Below are 24,611 nucleotides of genomic sequence, written 5' to 3' on the forward strand. Positions count from 1 at the left end.
GACCCTTATTTAGTCCCACATTTAAAAAAATGTGTGTGTGTATGAGTTTGAGTGTGTGTGTGTGTGTGTGTGTGTGTGAGTGTGTGTTCTTGGCTGTGTCGGACACTTCTGACGAGCACATTGATGTGAGGTCATTAGTATTCGTGAAGCAGCGGGTCTCTGTGTCGTTCTGGATCTGCTCAGGTTTTCCGGAATCAGTCTTACAGCAGAAATAGGGACGAGAGCGTGACTCAGACACTGGCCAGATCACACACACTCCATCACACACACACACTCGCAGTGTTGGACACACAGGGCAACAGGAATGATTTGCCTAAGAATAAAGAGCGCAGATGAAAGTTCCCAATAACAGCAGAAACACAGGTCATTAAACGGTTCTGATTTCATGTGTTCATGTTCTCCTGCTTCATTCCAACTCCATTAATCAGTCCCTCCAGGATTGAATTCCACTGAATTTATCACAAAATCAAGCAAACTCTGCAATATTCAGAGGAGCTTGCATTTTTTCTTAATTGCCGCAGATTTGTTTAGACACGTCCCGTGACGTCATCTCGACATGCATTTAGTCGCTCATTTGAGCTGCGCACAGAGGCAGCTCGGACCAATAACAGACAACACGACAGGAGTTCAGAGCAGCGGGCCGATCTCGATCACACAACGACACCATTATTACACAGAATTAATAACATCTCTGCAATGGTTCTCGAGGTCAGAAGAGTAATAACAATGGTAAAAGAATGTTGTCTGTGGTGCATTTTCACTGCAAAACAACAAGAAATGCTGCAAATATTGCTGCAAATTCAGTAATTTTAGGCCGCAAAAATCAGAAAAAAGTTCTGTGAAATCCTGGATGGACTGATTAATCATGCTGATAATCAGCTGTGAAGATGACGTGATTGTGACATGATTCTTTGTATAGTGTTTTCACAATACATACTGATTCAAAGAAAATCTGAGAGCTTCACAGAAAATTATGTTAATGTTAATCAAATAAAAATATATCTTTTTGTCAAATAAAGTAGGTGATTTTCAAGTATTTTTCTGTAAATAGTATTATATTTCTGTCATCACTTTTTGGAGTGGAAGCTGAAGTGTTATTTGTCAGATCTTCAGATCTTCAGCTCGTACAGCGTTTGTTAATGGAAGGACGATCTCTGCATGTCAGATGAGGGTGAACGGAGCTTCCTTCCTCTGTTATTCCACCATCAATACTGATCAATAGTGATCCAGAGACACACTCATGACAATCACCTGATGGACTGCAATTCAATTCAAAAGTGGTTTCTATGTTAGATAATTTTTGTATAATTGAGTGAATGAAATATCATCACTCCTGTCCTGCAATTATATCCACCGTGGTACAAACCAGCAAAATAATACAGTAAAACATTAACTAGTAAAAGCTTCGATCAGATCACACAGAATCAAACGTGGCCTCCATCTATAATTCATACAACAGACTTCAGGGCCTCAACAAACCAATCCTGAATCACAAAACCACATGGTACCACAGTAAACACGGGCTCTGGAACAACGAATACTGCGTTTAATGTGCATCAGCAGTGAAGCCGTGTGTGTTTGTGCTCTTCTACAGTAATAGGTTAGAGCTCTTCAGTGCATTTACACTCTGGAGTCGCAGTCATCACAGAAGCCATCGATCCGAAAACAATTTAGCCATCCGAGGCCGAAGAACACGCTTAGCTTCATGCTCTCAGAGACTCTTTCACGTGTCCTTGAATCAGAGCAGGTCAAAGAGCAGAAAACAAGGCCAGCGGCTTCATCTGAGAGGGTCTAACATACAGCAAACCCTCCGTACCGCACACCAGCATCCCTCATCTCACCGAGAGACGCGCTCGATATAAAACATCACTCACATCGGTTCAGCAGTCGGCAGACGACACATGACGCTCATCACAAACCCAGCTAACAGGGAACGTTCTCAGAAGGTTCCAGTAACGTTAACAGAACGTTCATTCAAAGTTAGGTGGTCTTTAATAATGTTCTCAAAACATTAACACAAAAACATCATTTATTCATCATTCATGGAACACTTTTGTCTAGTTGGACGTTCATCTAACATTTTTTAAATGTTACTATTTGTTTCAGAACATTCAGAGAACATTCAAAAGTAACGATTTCATAACGTAATGGGAACGTATCAAACATTCTTTATGTGTTAGCTGGGAACGTTACTGATGTGTGTGATGATCTCTGCTGAACTCTTCATTACCGACACTGATGATGATGAACTGACGTCTGTATCTCACACAGATTCACATCAGAGCAGCGGATCCTTTGTAATCGACTTCTAAATGAGTCTCTGGTCTCCCTTCAGGCCTCCTTCAGCGCTAAAAATACCCAGATGAGCTGCTCTGCCCTTCAGTATCACTGAGAAATTAACCCATTTCCACAGAAGCGCTGCCGCTCATCAGATCCGCCCGTCATCAGCTGTGCTGAGATCAGACTCAAACTGAAGCTCCATCTGTGCTCCACAAACCAAACCTGATGAGGAAATACTACCGAATCAATCCCACACGCTTCTGTCAGAATAAACTCACTTCATTAGTCAAGTCCGGTAACAAACTAAAGATAAACACACACACACACACACACACACACACACACAACACCACGACCTCTGACCTATAACGTGATCATCACTTCCTGATTTGAGAGCAGCAGGTTGAAGGAGGGACATGAGATACCAGAATATCACTGAACACCCTAGCGATCACACACAACACCCTAAAAACCAGTAGCAATGTGACGGTGAGATCAGCACAGGCAGGAGCTCTCACACACACACACACTGTTCAATAAACACAAACACAGTTTGATCTAATCACTGTTGTTCTTTGTGTAGTCACACACACACACTTTTCAATTAAACCACATCGGTGTGTATGTGTGAGACTATATGTGTGTGTGTGAGAGTGTGTGTGTGTGTGTGTGTGTATGTGTGTGTCTAATCCTTCCATTCCATTAGTGAGAATCGATCCGGCTGCTGGAATCGCTGACTAATCTGCAAGAGCTGTGTGTGTGTGTGTGTGTGTGTATGTGTGTTGAACATGAAACACTGTCACACACACACACACACAGATTAAACTCTGTTTAAGTGTTTCAACATTATGAGTCTGTCCTGTTACGTGCCTCAAGGAGAATATTGTGTGTGTGTGTGTGTGTGTGTGTGACAGTAAATGCGCATCGCTTCAGTCCGTCTCCTGCTGCTCATTAAATGCCAGAGCTGTCAATCAAACTCAAGTGGCTTTATTGTCGTGTGGAGCGAGTGATTCATCCCCCCTCCCCCCTCCCCGCCGGACAGTGATTGCACAGGTGCATGCTGGGAAGAGCAGTTTCAGGGTTGAGAGGACGAACCTGCACAGAGTTCACACGCTCAAAACACTGTTACACACTACCGTTCTGTCAAGGTTCTTCCAGTAACGTTAACAGAACATTCATTCAAAGTTATTTGATTTTTAAAGTTCTTTAAAACATTATTTATACATCGTTCATGGAATTTTTTTCTGAAAAGTTTCAATTTGTCTCACATTTCTTAAAGGGGATCTATAACGCCCCTTTCACAAGATGTAATATAAGTCTCTAGTGTCTCCAGAATGTGTCTGTGAAGTTTCAGCTCAAAATCCCCCACAGATCATTTATTAGAGCTTGTCAAATTTGCCCCTATTTGGGTGTGAGCAAAAACACGCCGTTTTTGTGTGTGTCCCTTTAAATGCAAATGAGCTGCTGCTCCCGCCACCTTTCCAGAAGAGGGCGGAGCTTTAACAGCTCAACAACAACAAAGCTGGAGAATCTCACGCAGCCAAAATGAGGATTGTCAGTAACGGTGTTCAGCCGTACATTGTTCAAACCGGAGTCGACACTGATGGAGAGACTCAGGAAGAAGTTACAACTTTTAGACGTTTCTGAATGGTTAGTGGATAAATTTATGTAGTTGCTGTGGAGTTGATTCAACTCATCCACTAGCATGTGCCGTCATGTTAATCTTTTGTGTTGAATTGACCCTCGTTTGTGAAGCAGTCCGGCGTAAAATGACGGCATGTCAACAACACTCTACTACAACAACTCTTCCTCTTCTCTAAAGCAGCCCAACATGGCCCCGCCCCCTTTGTTGTGTGTTCTTGGGGGCGGGGTTTATGTAAATTTCAGGGTTTGTGATGTCACTAACTCAGGAAGAAGCTTATTGTAGAAGTGATTTCTGTAAAAGAAAATATCTCTCTTTCATTGAACTTTGAGTGTCGTAACTTTGCAGATGTTGTTTATGATCAAACAGCAACATTACACACTAATTAAAGTTAAAAAAGTGAAATCATAATCAACCACCCCTTTAAATGTTTCTACTTGTTTCAGAACATTCAGAGAACATTCAAAAGTAAAGTTAAGAATAATACACTGGGATGTTCGTATAACCAAGAAAATAACGTTTTAATTCTGATATTTCTCATATGGTTAGGGTGTATTACAGACCCAAAGCACACGTATCTGTAGTCAACATGCTCGAATCACGTCTGTTAGATCATAAACCTATTTCTCTGTGCAACACAACAACATTCCCAGTCTCCTTCCACTTAAGAATGCATGGGTCCATGGAAAGAGTCATGAACATGAAGCAATCTCCGTTCACAAAGTTTATTTCTGTACTTGGCTTTTATACATGTTCAGGGGGTGGTGTTCAACGGTCCAATGAGAATATACATTACATCATTATAGAATGTGAAATAGAACAATAAGTCTGTATATGGTCAGTTTCTGGCTAAAGGCACCATTCTTCCTAGACCTTTCTATGCTGCTTTCCAAGAAACACACACACACACACACACACACACACACACACAAACATATACATAGAGTGTACATTAAAACAGATGTGTGATGAAACAAGAATAACTCTTCTCCCTCTCACCCTTTCAGCCTTAAAGACCAGGAGAGAGAAAACAGGGAGAAATAGAGAAAGAAAAGTCAGGCTGATAAGATTTATCTTACAATGCCTTACACACGCAATAAACCTACAGAAGACACGAGCTTCAGATGATGTTCAACTCACGCTTGTGTTCGTGACGACTGAACCTGACGAGAGAACAGCACATGCAGCTCCGCTCTAGAGACATGATGAATCTGGATGAAACATGTGAAGAATCAGACTTTACAGAGACTATCAGAAGCTCCTGCTTCTGCTCAGTGATTCATTCAGTGATTCATTCAGTGATTCATCCTGACGACATACACCGCGTTCAAGTTCCTGTTACGAGTTGGGAAATCAGCTAATTATCAGCTGCGTTCACATCACTTTGGTCAGAGAAAGGTGGCGATTCTACAAAAATGTAACAAGTCTTTTTTAATTCTACACTCTAAAAATGAAGTGCTATATAGCACTAAAAGTGGTTCTTGGCTCTTAATCACAGGGGAACCGCTTTTGGTGTTATGTAGCACCATATCTTTAAAGGTGCTCTACAGCTCCTTTGTCAAATGGTGCTATGGAGAACCCATAAGAGGTGCCATATCGCATTTTATTTCTTCAACAAAAATGGTGATAAACAGCAACAGTGGTTCTTTGGCTCGGGGCTTAAAGGGGCTTAACAGGTTCTTTGTAAGGCAGTGGTGCTATATAGCACCTCAATCATCCCAAAGAACCGCTGAAGAACTGCTGAAGCACCAAGATTTGGTGCTAAACAGCACTTAGAGTAGTTTCCCTATGATTACGAGCCAAAGAACCACTTTTAGTACTATATAGCACCATTTTTTAGAGTGTACTATGAAGAATAAAGAGTGCATCAGTGTTTTTTTTCTTCTTTTTTTAATGAACTTGCTAAATTGTAACACTGAAACAATCATTTTCTAAAGCTGCTTTGACAAGTGCTACAGAAATAAACTGAATTAAGCTGCTCTACAGCACAGTCTCTCAGCTCATCTTCCGTACATGACTCGAGCGCTAATGAAGCTCCTCCAGAGATCATTCATCACACATCAGCCGTCCTGACCCGGGCTGCTGGGTAAACAGGGGTCTAACCCACATTCATATGAAGACGGAGGGACGTCTGAGCCCGAGGGAGACGCGGAGAGTCTCGGATCAGAGACAATGACAGGCTGCGCTGCGATTGGTCAGAATTCAGGATCCTTCATGTGGAACAAGATTAACCCACAGAAGTGATTCATTAAACACCAGCCAGATCAACCACATCTGACACTCCCGACCCGTCCTGATTCAACCCATCTGACAGTGCAGACAGATCAATAATATTACTCAATGTATTAAGTTAAGCAACATCCAAATTGCATAATGTAATTTTAATAAACACAACTTTTAACAGAAATATTGAAAGGTCATGCTGGGGTGCTGCCATTGGCTGTTGTGTGTGAATAATTCATGAGGTAGATCTATGCAAGGTTTGGGGCTGTTTTTAATATTTTCATTTATAAATATTTCCATTAATGTCCGGACATACAGTCAGCATCACATGACCTACACATGTATGTGTACAGCAGGGTTATATGTGATCATGCTGGGAGAAATATCTTCATACACGCCCTATATAACTCTACTCATCATATATAACCCTTCTCGTCATGTGAATCTCTACACGACAAACATCACCATGAAAACCGAATCAATAACGGTGTGTTCGGACAGAACGATTCATGTAAACATCGGGATCGCTGTCTGATGCTCATGCATGTTTAATATCTCATAAACGATCATCTCTCGCTGCTGGAGCGATGAGACGCGCGCGCAGGTGCGCGTGAAAACAGCGCAGACAGAGATCCGCGCGCGACAGAATTAATCAACGCAATTACAGAAATCAAAGTAAAACATTCGTATTCGTGAAACAGGCGCGCGCGCGTCTGCATTGCGGTACGTGTGTGTGTGTGTGTGTCTCAGCATCATCATCATCATCCTCACAGAGCGCGTGCATCCTCACCGCATCTCGCATCTCTCCTCGCGCACATTCATGAATCATCAATAAACGCGTCGGTCTTACCTGCAGAAGAAGAGACCGACCCGTCCGTTCACCTTCAGCAGACGCTCCCGTTCCGCAGCGCGTCGCCGGGCGGACTGACAGCGCGGGGCTCCAGCGCAGCGCGACGCGTCTCTGCGGAGCACCCGATTGGATGGGTTGCGGTGACGGGCGCGTGAAGGCGCCGCGGAGAGACGCTGATTGGCTGATTCACCTGTCAGCTAATAATACAAGTGTGTTTGTCACGAGCAGCTGATACATGAAAATCCATCCATCCATCCATCCATCTGTCCATCCATCTATCTATCTATCTATCTATCTATCTGTCTATCTATCTATATATCCTCTCTTTTTACATGTGTAATATGAAATAAATAAATAAACAAACACAATCCCAGCTAACAGGGAATGTTCTGGAGTTATGAACAAACATTCATAAGAGAACATTCGTTCAAAGCTATTAAATAATGATTTCAAAACATTATACATCATTCATAGAGTGTTTTTCTGAAACATTTTAATTGGATGTTCATCTAATGTACGTTTAACTTTGTTTGCATGTTTGCAAAATGATCAAATGAAACGTTCTCTTGATGTTTTCTCTAATGTTCACAATAACCAAGAAAAAACATTTTAAAACATTTAAAAATCAGGCATTTTAAACGATCAAAGAAGACAATAACGTTTTCATAACCTAAAGAGAACGTTAGCGAGGCGTTCTTTGTTCACTGATCTCAGTAATATCCATCACTGCTGATGAAGAGACGCACATCAGGTCAAAGGTCACGGCTGATTAAGATGGGCTCGTTATGATCATGTCCAGACTCTAAACGAGATTAACCATCACCTGACCTTCGCTAGCGACGGATCGGCCGTCTGACCCGTGTCCGTGTTCAGGACTGAGGTGAAGGAGTGTTTTAGGGAAGGTTCTGATGGAGCGAGTGAGTCCGGCTCTGATCCTCAGGGAGTGAAACGAGAGACGGCATTAGTGTCAGATCAATATAACACACTCTCACAGATGGAGACCCCCGCCTCACACACACACACACACACACACACACAAGAGCTGCTGATTGATTAGAAAAAAACATGTTTACTTTTATTTCAAAATAAGAATATAATCCAGAAGATATGTATAAATATTCATGCGTATTAATAAATATTAATTCATAAATATTCCATGAATATTCTTCATCACGTTCAGTCGCTCAGATGATGCAGAACTGTCCGTCATGATGCTCAGGCGTTGCTATGGAGTTGCTAGGATGTTCTGGGTGTTTTTTCATCTAGAAGTGATGGTGTCATAAATAACAACTGAACAGTCATGTAGAATTATGCATAAGGGTCAAAGGTCACGACCCATGGGGTTTGGATGTAAACGGCTCAAATATATTTAAAGATCTGAGTGCAGTGGAACAGACACTCAGTAATAATGACACACACACACACACACACACACACACACACTCACTCACACACAAACTCTCTCACACACACACACACACACACACACACACACAAACTCTCTCTCACACACACACACACACACACACACTCACTCACACACATTCTCACTCACACTCACACACTCTCTCTCTCTCACACACACACACACACACATTCTCACTCTCACACACACTCACAGAGGCAGAGGGGTAACTGAGCTGTGTGGGGGCGGGGTAACTGTTGGGAGGGGGAGGGGCTTGGGGGTCAGTCGTCATGGCAACAATCAACACTGTGCTAATGTGATTCAGAATCTATTCATGACTGAATGGGCTTCAAACCGAGCAAATAAAAGCAGCAAGCGTCCAAGTGATGTGATTGGATGACATCAAAGCTGAGCGGTCACTTCTGATTTGATGTTGCTAAGACACAGAGTGCAGAAGAGAGAGAGAGAGAGAGAATGGCGTTTAAAATGAGCTTAAAATCAAAATGGAATATTCCAGTTTTTATTATAAATGATTTATCATTATTGTTTTAAAATCATCTTAAATCAGAATATCTTCTCCTCCCTCTTGCAGCATCTCTTCTCTTCTCTGATGATGAGGGCGGAGCAACCTGTCACTCACATGAGATCCACCAATAGCAAACCACAACCATCCAATCAATTCCCCACAGACAAAATCAAGCCCCGCCCTACATTTGTTCTTGTTTGAGAAGCGTTTCACTCAGATATACGACACAATAGAGAAGAAAAGATTAGTGCAACTTCCCTTTCATGATTCCCTTTAAGTTATTAGTCCAGCCAGAAATGATCAATCTCACCATCTGCTAGCCGTCTCACGTCACAGAAGTCAGATAATTCCCAACTCTTCCACCTAGATATCATCACATAGAGACTGTGTCTGTACCCCGAATTAGTAAAAACAAAAAACCTCCAAACCCATTTAATGGTAAAAACTGAAATGACATTTTAGTTTGGGAGGAACATGTTCAAATATAGAGGAAGCCTATATATATATATATTCACACAGTGGACTCATCTACATTCCTGGACAGTTTTCAGCATGCCTCACACCCCGACTCCTCACTCTGGGCTGGTTCTTACCACAGGCAGGAATACGGGGGGAGCACTCTGCACGCTCTTCGGGCCAAATACCCAGCTCAGAGCTTTCTCCTCGGACAGCACGCCAAATACACATACTACTTTACTCTGTCTATCTGATTATTTTTTTAAGTGTGAATTCGTGAATTGATGTTCAACAAATAAAAAACAGATATAATACTGATAAACAAATGATAAAGCTTGGGTTGCTGAATATTAGATCCCTTCAAAAGCACTTATTGTAAATGATATGATCACAGATTATACTAAATGTGCTGTGTTTGACAGAAACCTGGCCAAAACCAGATGATTACATTACTTTAAATGACTATTTTACACTATCTAGTGTAAGCGATAAATCCCGTTTGACATTTGTGCTGGCTACTGTATACAGGCCACCAGGACACCACACAGACTTTATCACAGAATTTGCTGATTTTCTATTGGAATTGGTACTGGCTGCAGATAAAGTCCTTGTTGTTGGTGATTTTAATATCCATGTAGATAATGAAAAAGACGCATTAGGATTGGCATTTACAGACATTCTAGTTAGTTAGATAGTTAGATAACACGTGTCAGGACCCACTCATTGTCGTAATCACAATATTGTTACATGGAATCGATGTTGATGGCGTTGACTCATAGTGATCATTATCTAGTCTGGTGTGTACTACATTTATCACACTTGAGCCCTTAAGAGAGCAGCCCAAAAAACGGAGCGCAGCTGGAAGAAAACAAAACTAGAGGTTTTTCACATTTCGTGGAAAGACAGTGTTACTGCATACAGAAAGGCCTTAAAACTGCTAGATCTGCTTACATTTCGACTCTCTTAGAAGAGAACAAACACAACCCTAGGTATTTATTTGATACAGTGGCTAAATTAACGAGAGTTAACAAGGTCTTGTTGACATGACAGCCATCAGCACAGATCCTCAGCAAAGACTAATCCTCCACACAGACCCTATGACGAGCTTCAGATGAATCTGATCTTCAAAAGAAACTGGATGAATATTTGAATGCCACTGATCCCGATCGGACTCCTGACCTGTAACGCTGCCTAAATCATAATCATGGACTGTTTGTTTGTTGGCCAGACCAGAACTGAGCGATTGAGCCTGGTTTCTCCCAAGGTTTTCCTTTCTCCATTCTGTCACCTGATGGAGAACTGAACTGAACTGTACTGGACATCACTGTCTTCTCCAGAGCTGCTGATAAATGAACTAATATAATAATTGATGATTTTTACAATGGAAATGTATCAACACTGAACTTACTTAAGCTGGACAATGACACTATTTTCTTTTAGAGCTGCTGTACAGACAAAATGAACTGTTTGCATCACTGAATCATTTTCCTGTTATCACTGTAAAGCTGTTATGAAACAATCTGTATTGTATAAAGCGCTATAAAAATAAAGGTGACATGACTAGATGTCATTCAAACCTGTTTGACTTACATTCTCAGATATTTTGAAGAATGTTGGGAACTGAACAACATTGGACCCCATAGATTGAACACACAAAAAAGCACAGAGACATTTCTCAAAATATCTCCTTTTGTATCCTGAAGAAGAAAGAAAGTCACACAAGTTTGAACGACATGATGGAGAGTAAATGATGACAGGATGTAACGTTATGGTTGAACTGTGGCGTTAATGAAGCAGATTGACTGAACTCTGATTACGAGTGAAAATCAGTTTCTAATTAGCACTCAGTTTAATTATGTGCAATTAAAACAGCTTCAATCAAATGAGCAGAAACCTGTGAAGATTCACTGTAGTGTTGGGTTCGTGATCTGTGTGAGTCTCTCAGCCGACACTAGATGGAGACAGAAACCTGGAGAACTTCAACACACACTGAGGATGAACCAACCTTCACCAGTCCTGATCAAACCTCTGACACAGGGGTCCGGAGACGACTCAAAATCATCTAAAATAAGACAAACTAGCATTAAGATAGGCTAAAATAACTACAAATCAAGACATTTCTCATTTTAAAATCTCATCGACTGCTTTTTTTTCTTTGAAGAACCAGGATTCTTGAAAAACTGGCATATTTCAAGAAATGGAAAAGTCATTGAAATACAATTTTAAAACACCTTCTCAACTTTTATAATCAACATAAATTTTATTATTTATGTTTTGATGCCATAGAAGAACAATTTCTCGTCCCTCAAAGAACCTTTCAGTGATCAGTTCTTACAAGAACCATGTTTTCTAGTGTGAAGGACATTTTAATAATCTAAATAAACCTTTTTTTCCACTATAAAGAAGCTTTTGTGCAGCGGAAAGATTCCCTGAATGTCAAAGATTCCTCATGGATCCATCAATGCCAATAAAGAACATTTATTTTTAAGAGTTAATCCAGTAAACTTTGAAAGACTGGAAAAATCACACAAATTCACTGAAGAACATTCAGCTCTTAAAACTTCTGCAATGCTGAAGTGTAATTATTTTAATTAGAACTATTTTAGTGGCTTATTTGAATCTTGGGACACTCCTAGTTTCTGTACATTTTCAAACCCTCAAAAAAGCAGGTTTGAAAACTATTTTACAGTCCAGTTTCACATGTACATACTATATACTTACTGTAGTAATTACAATAACTGGGTAATAACTAGGTACTGAAACTACTCCTAAAGGCCCTTAAAGCTTGAGAGCCGCCGATCTTCATCATCATCATCATCATCAGATCATCTGCAGCTGGTCGAGATGTTTGCAGCTGTTTCAGTTTAATTTCATCTGTTGATACTATGAGAAAAATGACCAAGAACTGGATAAAATCACTAGTGCTGAAATAACAGACGGCTGAATGTGAGTGTTTGTGACGTGTGTGTGCCAGCACTGTGAGACACACACACACACACACACACACACACACACACACACACACACACACACACACAGCAAGAGTTCGACAGATGGCTCTCTCTCTCTCCACACTGAAATATGACAATGACTAAAATAAACACGCTCTGATCTTCTACACTGTTACTCACTGTGAGTGTTTGTGATTTTCTCTCTGCTTCAGATCCAGAATTCACTCAAATCTTTTGTCGGTCTCAAAAATAACCCAGAGCATCTCACTGAAAACATGATGTTCTTCTCAGTGTTTCTGTCTCGTTTTCCAGCACAAATATCTAAACATTCTTAAATCAAGATACATTTACTGGAGAAGAGAAATGACTGAAGATATTAAGACTTGTTTACTGAAATCATCAAAATGAAGTGAGTTTGTGTTTAAAACAAGAACCGATATCTGCCAATGGAGTAAAAAAAAAACTTAATTTGAAGTGAAAACAAGATTATTGGCAGATATTTCAATCAAAAAGATCAAATACTGAGTCAAAACAGAAATAAAGTGTACAGTAATGACCTGTGTGTATACTTCAGTTCATCCGTCACTCTGGAAATGAAGATCGGGTCAAGTGAAGTGCATTATGGGATACAGTATCTCAGAAGATATAAGAAACGACTCAAACAGACGAGAGATGTATATTGGAATACATTTATTCATTCAATATTATTCTGCATATTATATTTATAGAGGCTGAAATATCGTCCAGTGGAGCTTCAGTAAAATGAGACGTGAAGTTAGAAAACAGTTCTGAGATTAACGTACAAAATCCCTTTAAAACCAAGAGCTGCGGCGCATTAGAGTCTGTAAAACATGAGAGAAATACTGCTGAGAACACAACACTGAAGAAACTACACACACACACACACACACACACACACTCTTCAGTCCTCAAACCAAACAAATGCTCGCTTTATTTACAGTAACAAAATATCTTTACAAAACAACATTTAACATTTCAAATTCAAACTTGATGCAAGTTATGAAAAAAGCATAAAAATCTCTTTCATACACACAGTTCATCAACGACCTACAAAAACTCAACAAGGCAAATATAAATAGGGTGAATTACATGAAAAACCCCAAAAATCAGAAATAAGAAAGTATATTTTATGCATCAAGAAAATTTATTATATTTTGTCCTTTGCGGTAATGAGTATGAAATCTCTTCTAATTCTATTTATGAGAATTTGGGAATTTAATCATCATAAATATCGTTGCATGCAATGCAATCCAAAAAAAGGCTTTATTTTCTTTATCTAAAATATTATTACACATTTTTTTCTTTAGATATTGGGATGAAAGATACGGCAGATAATTTGAATGACAGAAATGAATTCTATTCCACTTCTACATGTTAATATTTAAAAGCGTGGGATTGTGACTGCGATCCTCATATGAACTCATATCTGACGTGTAAATCATTCAGGTAGATGAAGCATCATCATCATCCTCCTCCTCGCAGTGAGCGCAGTGTCATGTCTGGGTTGCTATGGGAACAGCACAGGTTCACATGCAGGTCAGGATGCAGGTGGCGGGTCATGTGATGTGATGCGATGCGGCGCTCTGTTCGTCCACAAGAGTTTGTAATAAAGACTGCAGCAGTGAGGAGCGTCATTACAATACTGTCATCATGCACGGATACTGCGGCTGTGTTCACAATACTGCATCATCACATGACGGACAGCTCAGTCACATGACCTCATCCATGAGGGTTACTAAACGTTTAAGTCAATCTGCTGTAAAAATGTCATGAATTCTGACAGACTTTATATTTTCATCAGATCTCACTCTCTACAGTATTCTGTGCAAAGATGCATTTTAGATCATCGGCACTGAAAACATCATGTTCTTCCTCAGTGTTTCTGTCTTGTTTTCAGCACAAACATCTAAACATTCTGAAATCAAGATACATTTACTGGAGAAGAGAAATGACTGAAAATGTTAAGACCTGTTTACTAAAAAAAAAAATCATCAAAATGAAGTGAGTTTGTGCTTAAAAATACAGAGTAAGTCTTGAAATCAAACACATGTTGGCTTGGCAAAGCTTTGCTGAAATTTGGAAAGTTTTATAAGCTTCCTAGCATGTTTTATTATGTTGTTAGCATGTCTTAGCATGTGTCTAGGATTATTTTGCTAGCATGTTTTAGTACATTGCTAGCATGAATTAACATGTTACTACTAGTATTTCTTACCAACTGCTAACATGCTGCCTGGATGTTTTAAAACTTTGCGAACATCTTTTAACACATTTCTAGTATGTTTTAGCATGTTTAGCACATTGTTAGCATGAATGAGCATGTTTTAGCATATAGCTAGCATGATAGCAAAACTTAAACTTAATAAAAAAATTTAAATCCTTAAAAAAAAAAAAAAAAAAAAAATCAATCATAAAATCGCCAAATAAAAACATACTGAATATATAAAAAACATTTACTAAAAAATGTTTTTGTTTACCTGCAAAATATCTTTGTGTTTTTATTGTTTACATTTTAAAATATATATTTTTATTTAAAAACAATAAAAATACTTACTGAAAAGTGACAAACAAAAATTATATTTAACACATTGCTAGCATGAATGAGCATGTTGCTAACATGTATTAGCATGATGTTAGCATGATTTAGTATGCTAGCATGTTTTAACATATTGCTATCATGTTTTAGCACGTTGCTTGCATTAATTAACAAGTTGCTAACGTTTTATCATGGTGATAGCATGACTTAGCATACTTTGCATACATGCATACATGTTTTAGCATGAATTAGCACATTGCTAGCACGTTTTAACATGTTGCTAACATTAGGGTGACCATATGTGCCATTTTCCCAGGATGCATCCTGTCCAGGATTTCTAAATTGCCTAAAATGTCTTGAGCTCTTGCCTCTTTAACCGTGAGAGTGGTCATATTGATGCGTGATTTCCACGCGGAGGTCTGTGCCACTGTTCTTATTGACAGTCTTCATGCAGTGCATTAAAATGTTGTCGTATTTGCAACGCTTTGACCGTTCTCTGTAGATCCAGCCTTCTCGCAAGCCACGATTGGTCGATTATTTATAATGCACGCTATTGGTCAAATTATTTTTCAGTCATTACCTTCCGCAAATATGAAAACAAAACCAAAACTGGGACATTTTATGCAACTTAGAAATCCTGGACAGGACGCGTCCTGGGAAAATAGCACATATGGTCACCCTAGCTAACATTAGCATGTTTTAGCATGGTGCTAGCATGTCTTACGCTAGTTTTTAAGCTTTGCTACTGATAAATACTTTAATAAATGAAGCTTTAATACTCCATTAGAGTTACTGTATAAAAGTTTTGACCCCTCAATGATAGTCTATGGGATTTTTCGTGGTTTTGATCGTCCGATCAGTTAGAAAAGAAATAATAACGCGCGTCAGAATCGTCAGAGTCGAGTTCGGTAGATGTAGGAGCAGATGACTAAATTTAGTCCCAGAAGAAGAAGAAGTTTAAACTGGATTTCAGTATGTTTGCTTTCTCAAGCCAACATAACGAACGAATATCTGCTAATGGGCTCAGAAAACTCTAATTCAGTTTTCCCTTTAAATGAAGCTTATTTTCAGGTATTCAGTTGTTTGTGACGTTCCTGCGGTGAGTTTGAGTAGTACAGTGAACACAGCCGCGTCACGCGTCCTCTGACGTCCGTCGGTTCAGTCCGCATCCGTCGCGAGCGTCCGGCTCGTTTAGTCTCTAATAACGGTGCGTCAGCTGACCTCGTCAGTCCTACACGAAAGAGTTCATGGCGTTGATGGGAGACGGCGGCTCTGAGCTCTCGTGCGCCGCGTCCCTCTCCGACCTCCCGCTATACTGGCCGATAAACGAGCCGTCCTCGTTGAACTGCGTGTCTCCGGAGTCAACTAAACTGTCGTCGCTCCCGTCGCGCTTAATGGTCCCGCTGGAAAGCGTTCGGCTCCCTTTGAGCGGTTTATGGTCCTCGTCACTAGGAGAAAAACCACATGCAGATGAATCATGACGCAAATCAAACACTGCAGACATGATCTTCTTCCTCTGGTTCTCCAGCACAAACATCTAAACATTCTTAAATCAGGATTTACTGGAGAAGAGAAATGACTGAAGATATTGAGCCTTGCTGAAAAACTGATGAAAATGAAGAGTCATTTTGCTTCTTGGTGTAAGAATGTTTAGATATCTGTGCTGGAAAAGAACATCATGTTTGCAGAGAAGTCGTGACAGAAGATGAAACACACATGCAGGATCAGCGTCGCATGTACAATCACATACATGTGACATGATGACAGACAGAAAACCTGTGAGAATTAAAGTGTTAAAGCTTTAAATCATCTTATTCATGAGCATGTGACAGTATCAGATGGATGAAGCATCCAAGCAATCAATATCTCCACATTAGAAGCGTGAAGATGAGGAGCAGATCCATCTCAGCAAACACAAGCCGTGATTCAAACATCATTAGAAACGCTGAGGCTGATTCCTGAAGCAGCAGCAGAATCTGATTCAGCACATGCAGAGACACTCGATCTGCTGCTGCTTCATGAACACAAACGCGTTGAGAAAAACTTCAAATCAAACATGATGACTGATGGACATGTAGCCACACTTCCCCTGAAACTCCTGCCGTGATCCGGGTGAGTTAGCGCAGACCGCTCGAGGACAGAGAGGCTGATGTAACGCCAGAAAATAACAGCTGAAGGTCAGTTTATTCTCTCTTCTACTATATACAGTATACAGCCAGTGCTGCGTGGATTACTTACAACTGTAGTCAGTTTCTGATTGCGAAAATAAGTAATGTAATCTATGAGATTACACATTTTAGGTAATATAAGCGGACTACTTTCTGATTACTTTTCACTCGTCTATCACAGATTAATTTGCACCACAGTGATTTAAAACCATAAAGAATAAAGAAAATATATTCCACTCTTTATCATGAACTTGAAGTGCATTAAACATTACGTCAGAGTTTCCCACACTGCCGTTTGTGAGTTCATGGAAATTTTATACTTAATAAGAAAAATTAAAAATCCTTAAAAAAACAATCATAAAATCATAAAAATGCCAAATAAAAATATATTTAATATATATAAAAACATTTCCTAAAAAAAATGTTTTTGTTTTCCTGCAAAATATCTTTTTAGTAAGTGTTTTAAAATATATCTTTTTATTTAAAAACAATAAAAATACATACTAAAAATATATTTTGCAGGTAAACAAAAAATGTGTGTGTATAATATATATATATATATATATATATATATATATAAACTAAGCTTTTTTATTTTTTATGTTTTATTGTTTTTATTTGAAAAAAATAAAAAACACTTATTAAAAAATATATTTTGTTTGTTTACCTGCAAAATATTTTTAGTAAGTGTTTTTTGTTTACATTTTAAGATATATATTTTTTTATTTAAAAAGGATAAAAATATGTACTAAAAAGATATTTTGCAGGTAAACAAATTATATATATATATATATATATATATATATATATATATATATATATAAATAAAAAAGTTATTTTTAAGTTTTAAAACAATAAAAAAAACTTATTAAAAAAGATATTTTGTTTGTTTACCTACAAAATCTTTTATGTTTTATCTAATTGTTTTTTATTGTTAACATTTTAATATATTATTATTATTATTTATTATATATATATATATATATAAATAAATAATAATAATATATAAAAATGTTAACAATAAAAACAATAAAAATCACATTTCACAATAAAAACACTAAAAAAGATATTTTGCAGGTAAACAAACAAAATAGGTCTTTTTAGTAAGCGTTTTTATTGTTTATATATATATATATATATAAAAATAAATAATAATAATATATTAAAATGTTAACAATAAAAAACAATTATTGTTAACATTTTAATATATTATTATTATTTATTTATATATATATATATATATATATATATATTGTTTACCTGCAAAATATCTTTTTTAGTGTTTTTATTGTGAAATGTGATTTTTATTGTTTTTATTTTATTTTTTTTATTTAAAAACAATAAAAAAACACTTATTACACAAAAAGACATATTTTGCTTGTTTACCTTCATGTCAATTTAAAGCGAAATGTCAGTGAAAGAGAAAAAAGAAGAATTAGGGAATACTTCACTGTGTGAATAATACATAATAAAAATGAACTGTAATCTAAAATATAATATAATCTAATTCCAAGTACTTCATAATTGTAATCTGATAATGTAATGCAGATGTCATGTAATCAGTCACGGATCTTGGGCAGAGTCTGTATGTTCACGATCATGTTCTCAGATGATGTTAGTGCGCTTCAAGTGAAGTGTGAATCTGGAATGGTTGTGTTTTCTCCCAGTGGCCTCCGCATGCAGATTCCCGCTTACCTTCCCGCCTGGATTCAGTCTGTGTGAGTCACAGCGAGCGAGCCGCGCAGACGTTCATGCAGGAAGAGTAACGTCAACATCACATGCTAAGATCTTCATTCAGAGCAGCAGAAACGCCCGAACGTTTACATCAAGCGCACGCTACAGGACCGGAGCTCGGCGCAGCTCGTTTATTTGGCAAACCGTCACTTACACGCCATTCAAGATAGAGATCTGGGGATCGAACCCATGACCTCGACTGCAGCGCTTCCCAAACTGAAGTGTGTGAGCTAGAATAAAAGCTTGCATGTCAGTCATATTCAGATCATGTGACAGGATGAGGAAAGATAAACATCTGCAGTCGTGTAAAAATCAAGGAAATCATTTAATGAAGTGGGGATATAAAAGAATATTGCTGTACAGGAGTAAAGTGCGTTGACTGGTCTCGCGTGCAGAAGAAAGCAGGAAGAGACTTTAAATGGCATTCGAGCAGCTTCAGTTCAGCACCGACGGCTTTATATCACTATGATCTCTACACTAAACTAACATCTGCAGGGGTATTCTGGATTCATCTGCGGTACACAGGAAGAAAATGATGCAGAAATATAATCTGATGCAGTAAATACACGTGCTGATCTGAAATCAAGTTCATCGATGCTGATCGTCCTGAAAAAATGGAGACGAGAACCTGATCAAGTCCCACAGAATCTGGATCAAACCACCACCAGACCAGATCAGATCCATCGTCCCGGTGAAGATGAAGGTGACGGCAGAATCCCAGAGTCATGGAGAAGTTCTGACTGCGTAGATTTGGTCTCCTGAGGGGTCAGAGGTCAAGGGTCAGGTCAGAGTTCTCTCACCTGTACTCTCCAAACGTTATATCATCCTCCTTCATGGGCTGGATCTCCGGGTCTCCGTGAGCATCTTCCTTCTCTTTAACTGAGACAAACATCAGAGTCACACACACTCGTTCACGCTTCACACAACACAAACGGCCTTCATTCACTGAAAACATGACGTTCTTCCTCAGTGTTTCCGTCACAAATATCTAAACACTCTTAAATCAAGATACATTTACTGGAGAAGAGAAATGACTGAAGATACTGAGTCTTGTTTACTGAAAAACTGATGAACATGAAGTGAGTTTGTGCTTAAAACAAGAACAAATATCTGCTGCTGAAGTCAGAAAAATAAACTTAATTCAAAAGGAAAAGGGTTACTTTTCATATTTTGTGTGTCTTGATTTAAAGCCCTGATGAAACGGAAGTAGCGACAGATCTTATCTTCTGTAAGATAAAACTAGATGAGTAAAGTTTGTAAACAAACCTTGATGTTAGCTCCAGAAAGCCTAGATCTAGAGCCAAGATCAATAAGATGCATTTAGAAAATAATTGATCAATTTTCATTGCATACTTTTAGATATTTGAGCTGGAAAACGACAAAAATACATATGAAGAACATCATTTTTTGCAGTGTATGAAAGACAGCAGGCAGCTTTAAATCTTAAACCATTAAAAAATTAATTTCATTTAGTTGAAGAACCAAAATTAAAAATTAAATAAACTAAAGCAAATAAATAAAAAATATGAAACAAAACTAAATTACTAAAACTTTAGCTAAAATTAAAGTGAAAACACAAAATATAAAAATCAAATCTAATTTGAAATATTAACAAAAAAAACCTTAAACTTTATTTCAGCAACATTTCTAATTTTCATTTAGTTTGATGTACTAAAACTACATAGATGTATTTGAAAATAAAAGTCAAAAACACAAAAAAATTACTAAAACTAACTAAAATTAAAATGAAGACAGAAAATATTAAAATAAAATTTTAAAGCGTTTGCTAAATGATTAAATGTAAAAATAAAATCCAATTTAAAATATAAACAACAGCAGTCTCACCTGGATATTTCCCGCCCTTGTTCCTCTTGATGAAGCAGACGATGAGCAGGATGAGGATGAGCAGAGCGATGGCCGACATCAGACCGATGAACCAGCCCTGAGTGGCGATGTCCACCTGCGGACTCACTATCGCTGAGGAAGAGGAGGAGGAAGAGGATGAGACACTGGCAGATCTGCAGCAGAACGCTCGAGCGTGAACACATGAGGGACAGACGCTCAAACACAGACTCGTCCTGCACCGCAAACATGATGTTCGTCCTCAGTGTTCTCCAGCACAAATATCTCAACATGTTTCTTGAGATAATCCACACTAGTATCTCCAGTAAATGTCTCTTGATGTTTAGATGTTTGTGCTGGAGAACAAGCCTGAAGAAGGGCATCATGTTGATTATGGGATTCAGTCATGCCGATCAGTGGAGTGAGGACCCATGAGCGCAGACGGACTCATGCGGGACATGCAGACGCACGCGTCAACACAACGACCAGCATGCATCGCAGCCGTTACATATCCCACAAGGCCTTGAGGCTGGGATGAAGCCTCACCTGGGAGCTTCACCAACAGCTCCTCAGAGCGATGGAGCGACCTCTCGTCCTGACCTCCGGCCACCACACGCACCTTGTAGGCCAAACCTTCCTTCAAACCCTTAAGAACGTGGAACTGAGAGCCGTTGACCTTCTCTGTGTGCCAGTCTTCATCACCTGAGGGTTTCCAGCACAGCACTGTTCACATCTCTACACCTGATCCACCCATCTACAGCAATGCACTTCATCTACAGAACAACTAAACCATTATGAGCCTTCAGTGAACTACTGCAGATCACGATTGTGTTTTCCAGCACAAACATCTAAACATGCTTTGATCCAGAGACATTTACTGGAGAAATGACTCACTTCATTTAAACAAGTCTTAATATCTTCTCCAGTAAATGTATCTTGATGTAAGGATGTTCAGATATTTGTGCTGGAAAATACAATCGTGTTTCGCAGTGAATCCCGCTGACCAGAGCCTCATGACGGGTCACCGCTCTGGTTTGCTCTGTCCAGCGGGTGTATTAGTGACTACATGAGCTCTACTCTATATGTTCATGTGTTTCATCATCATAATGCACGACAGACGCATGCAGGAGTCTTACTGTTGTCTATAATATATTCAACATAAAGGTGTTTCTCGGGGCCCCAGTATTCCCAACTGATCAGCGCTCCGTCCTCGCTCACGGATGAGCTGACGTTCCCGAACGCAGGAGCGACCGCCGGCGCTGAGAGAGAGAGACACACAGGCATCAGCTCCGACCGCCGGACCTATCAGCATCAACTACACGGACTGAAGCGAGTGTGAGTAGAGTAAGGGCGGGAAATGACACGTGACGTTAGCGTGTTAGGGGCGGGGCTAGTGATGATGTCACTACAGCATCTGTACCCGTGTGCTGGGGGGAGGAGTGCCAGAGCTCCTGGAAAACACACACACACATACAACACACACTCACACACACGTACAGAAGGGCACAGGATCACATGACTCCATCAGGTCAGAGGTCACAGCAGCAAGTGTCAGGAGGGAAGAGAAGAAGGACATTTATAAAAAGGAAAGATTAAAGGTCAGAAGGAAAACACACAGGGTTCCTCACAGGATTAGTAGTGGTATCCCTACAGTATTCCTCACCAAATAAGAAGTTTGTACATTTTTAAGTTGAAAGCATCAATCTGGGAGAGGAAGTTAAGAGTTTAAACCCATTTTCAGGGACCAAATGGAACAGAATTTTCTCAACAATGAGAAAACAGTGATTTTGTTTAATTTTTTAACTTTTAGATACAATTAAATTATGCTTTTTTACTTTCACTCAATTATTTTTTGGGTATACTTAGACTTCTAAGTACTTTAACTAAAGCACACTTTCTCAGCAGTGAAATAAACACAAACTGACACACTCTACAGAAAGAGCGTTCAACAGTCAGACACTTGTTTAGTGGACGTACCTCTGTCCAGGATGGTGACGGCCTCCTCGGTGAGCGCAGGACCGGACCCTCGCTGCGTTCGGGCATTGAAATAAAACTTGTAGCGCGTGCTGTGATGGAGGTTGTGCAGCGTTACGCTGCTGTGATTGGACGGCAGATCCAGCTCTTCCAGCAGACCCAGGTCATGACTGCTGTTGACTGGAGGCGGAGCGAGAGCGGAAAGGGGCGGGGTCACGTTATTTCAGCCAATCATAAGCTACGCTCACAGACTGCTGTGCGCTGCCACAAAATGACTACGGCAACACCTACACTGACAAACAAACACGTACAACACATGCAACATGTTGAGGTGAGAGAGGTTTTCTCACCCGTCTGATATCTGAGGGTGTATCCGGTCAGACGGCCGTTCCTCACGTGAGGCGGACCCCACTCCAGCGTCAGAGAGTCCAGATCTGAAGCCGACACGCGGAAGAACGACGGCACGCCGGGAACTGGAACCATACAGACCACAAAATCTGTGCCTTCAAGTCAAGTCAGCTTTATTTCTACAGCGCTTCATACAGTACAGATCGATTCACAGCAGCTTCACAGTGATAAACAGGAAAATAACAGAATCAGTGATGCAAACTTCATCAGATATGAGACCGCTGTAGAGCAGCTCTACAGAAGACAATAGAGTCATTATTCAGATCTATTCTGTTCATGTTGATTCAGTTCAGTTCAATAACGAATTATGAAATGAGTTCAATTCAGCTGTAAAGCAATAGAGTCATTATTCAGATCAATTCAGTTCAAGTTTTGTTCTATGGAAGCTTGTTTCCACCACGGGAATACAAAATATAAAAGGTAACTGTGACTTTTTAGCTCACAATTCTGACTTTATCGCTATTGTGACTTTTCTTGCAGTTGTGTTTTTATCTCACAATTCTGATTTTTTCTCGCAATTGTGAGTTTATTTCTCAAAAGTCAGAATTGTGAGTTATAAAAGCAATTACAAAGAAAAGTCAGAATTGCAAGATTAAAACATGCAATTGCGAGAAAAAAGTCAGAATTTCAAAATAAAAACTCGCAATTGCCAAAAAGTCAGAATTGTGAAACAAACTCAGAATTAGAAGAAAAAAACTCAAAACTGTAAGAAAAAGTCAGAATTGCGAGATAAAAACTCACAATTGTCAGGAAAAATTGCAAGAATTGTGACACAATAGCTATAAAAAAAGTCTGAATTAGGAGAAATACGCTCACAATTGTGAGAAAAAAAAAATCAGAATTGCAAGATAAAAACAGAACTGCGAGAAAAGTCACAATTGCGATAAAGTCAAAATCTCGAGATAAAAACTTGCAATTGCAAAAAAAAGTCAGAATTGCAAGAGATGCGCTCAACTCCGAGAAAAAACTCTGAATTGTGATAAAAAACTCAAAATTGCGAGAAAAGTTAGAATTGTACGATCAAAAGCCGCAATTGCAAAAAAATTCAGAATTGAGAAAAAAACTGCGAGATATAAACAATTTTCAGAAAAATTGCAAGAATTGCGGGATATAAACTCACAATTGCTGGAAAAAGTTCAGAATTATGAGAAATAAACTCAAAATTGCAAGATAAAAATAACTGCAATAAAAGTGATAAAAAAAAAAGGCAGAATTGCAAGATAAAAAGTTGCAATTGCGAAAAAATTCAGAATAGTGAGAAAAAAGTCAGAATTGCGAGATATAAACAATTTTCAGAAAAACTGCAAGAATTGCAAGATAAAGTTGCTAGAAAATTGCTAGAAAAAGTCAGAATTATGACAAATAAACAACTGTAATAAAAGTCACAATTGCGATAAAGTCAGAATTGTGAGATAAAAACTTGCAATTGTGAGAAAAAAGTCTGAATTCTGAGATAAATGTTGCAATTGCGAAAAAAGTCCAAATTGTGGGAAAAAATTCAGAATCACAAAATAAAAACTTGCAATTGTGAGAAAAAAACTCTGAATTGTGATAAAAAAACCTCACAATTGTGAGAAAAGGCAGAATTGCAAGATAAA

At 38.9% G+C, this 24,611-nt stretch overlaps 3 protein-coding genes across 23 annotated transcripts in view; 1 reads left to right on the forward strand and 2 right to left on the reverse strand.

The window, feature by feature from the left end:
- cntn1a (contactin 1a) overlaps nt 1-7,135 on the reverse strand; it is a 30,944-nt gene extending 23,809 nt beyond the window's left edge. The window contains exon 1 of the mRNA XM_051860054.1: nt 6,996-7,135. The gene's annotated coding sequence lies outside the window, so the exon portion shown is untranslated. The remainder of the gene's footprint in view (nt 1-6,995) is intronic.
- LOC127494164 (stonustoxin subunit beta-like) overlaps nt 1-24,611 on the forward strand; it is a 231,044-nt gene that overhangs the window by 38,090 nt on the left and 168,343 nt on the right. The gene's annotated exons all lie outside the window — the stretch shown is intronic.
- The window catches only part of nrcamb (neuronal cell adhesion molecule b), a 46,318-nt gene continuing 34,715 nt past the window's right edge, over nt 13,009-24,611 (reverse strand). For 9 of the 13 annotated variants that reach the window (XM_051859992.1, XM_051859968.1, XM_051860001.1 and 6 more), the window contains 7 exons: nt 22,956-23,078; nt 22,609-22,785; nt 21,768-21,890; nt 21,178-21,333; nt 20,635-20,766; nt 19,590-19,668; nt 13,009-16,335 (listed from right to left, as the gene is read on the reverse strand). In XM_051859992.1, coding sequence (XP_051715952.1) covers nt 16,119-16,335; nt 19,590-19,668; nt 20,635-20,766; nt 21,178-21,333; nt 21,768-21,890; nt 22,609-22,785; nt 22,956-23,078 — 1,007 coding nt within the window. In that variant the 3' untranslated portion in view covers nt 13,009-16,118. The remainder of the gene's footprint in view (nt 16,336-19,589; nt 19,669-20,634; nt 20,767-21,177; nt 21,334-21,767; nt 21,891-22,608; nt 22,786-22,955; nt 23,079-24,611) is intronic. The other 4 variants (XM_051860032.1, XM_051860023.1, XM_051860017.1 and 1 more) reach the window with 1 other exon arrangement.

This window comes from Ctenopharyngodon idella, chromosome 2, assembly GCF_019924925.1.
Source record: "Ctenopharyngodon idella isolate HZGC_01 chromosome 2, HZGC01, whole genome shotgun sequence".
In the NCBI taxonomy this organism is placed as follows: domain Eukaryota; kingdom Metazoa; phylum Chordata; class Actinopteri; order Cypriniformes; family Xenocyprididae; genus Ctenopharyngodon; species Ctenopharyngodon idella.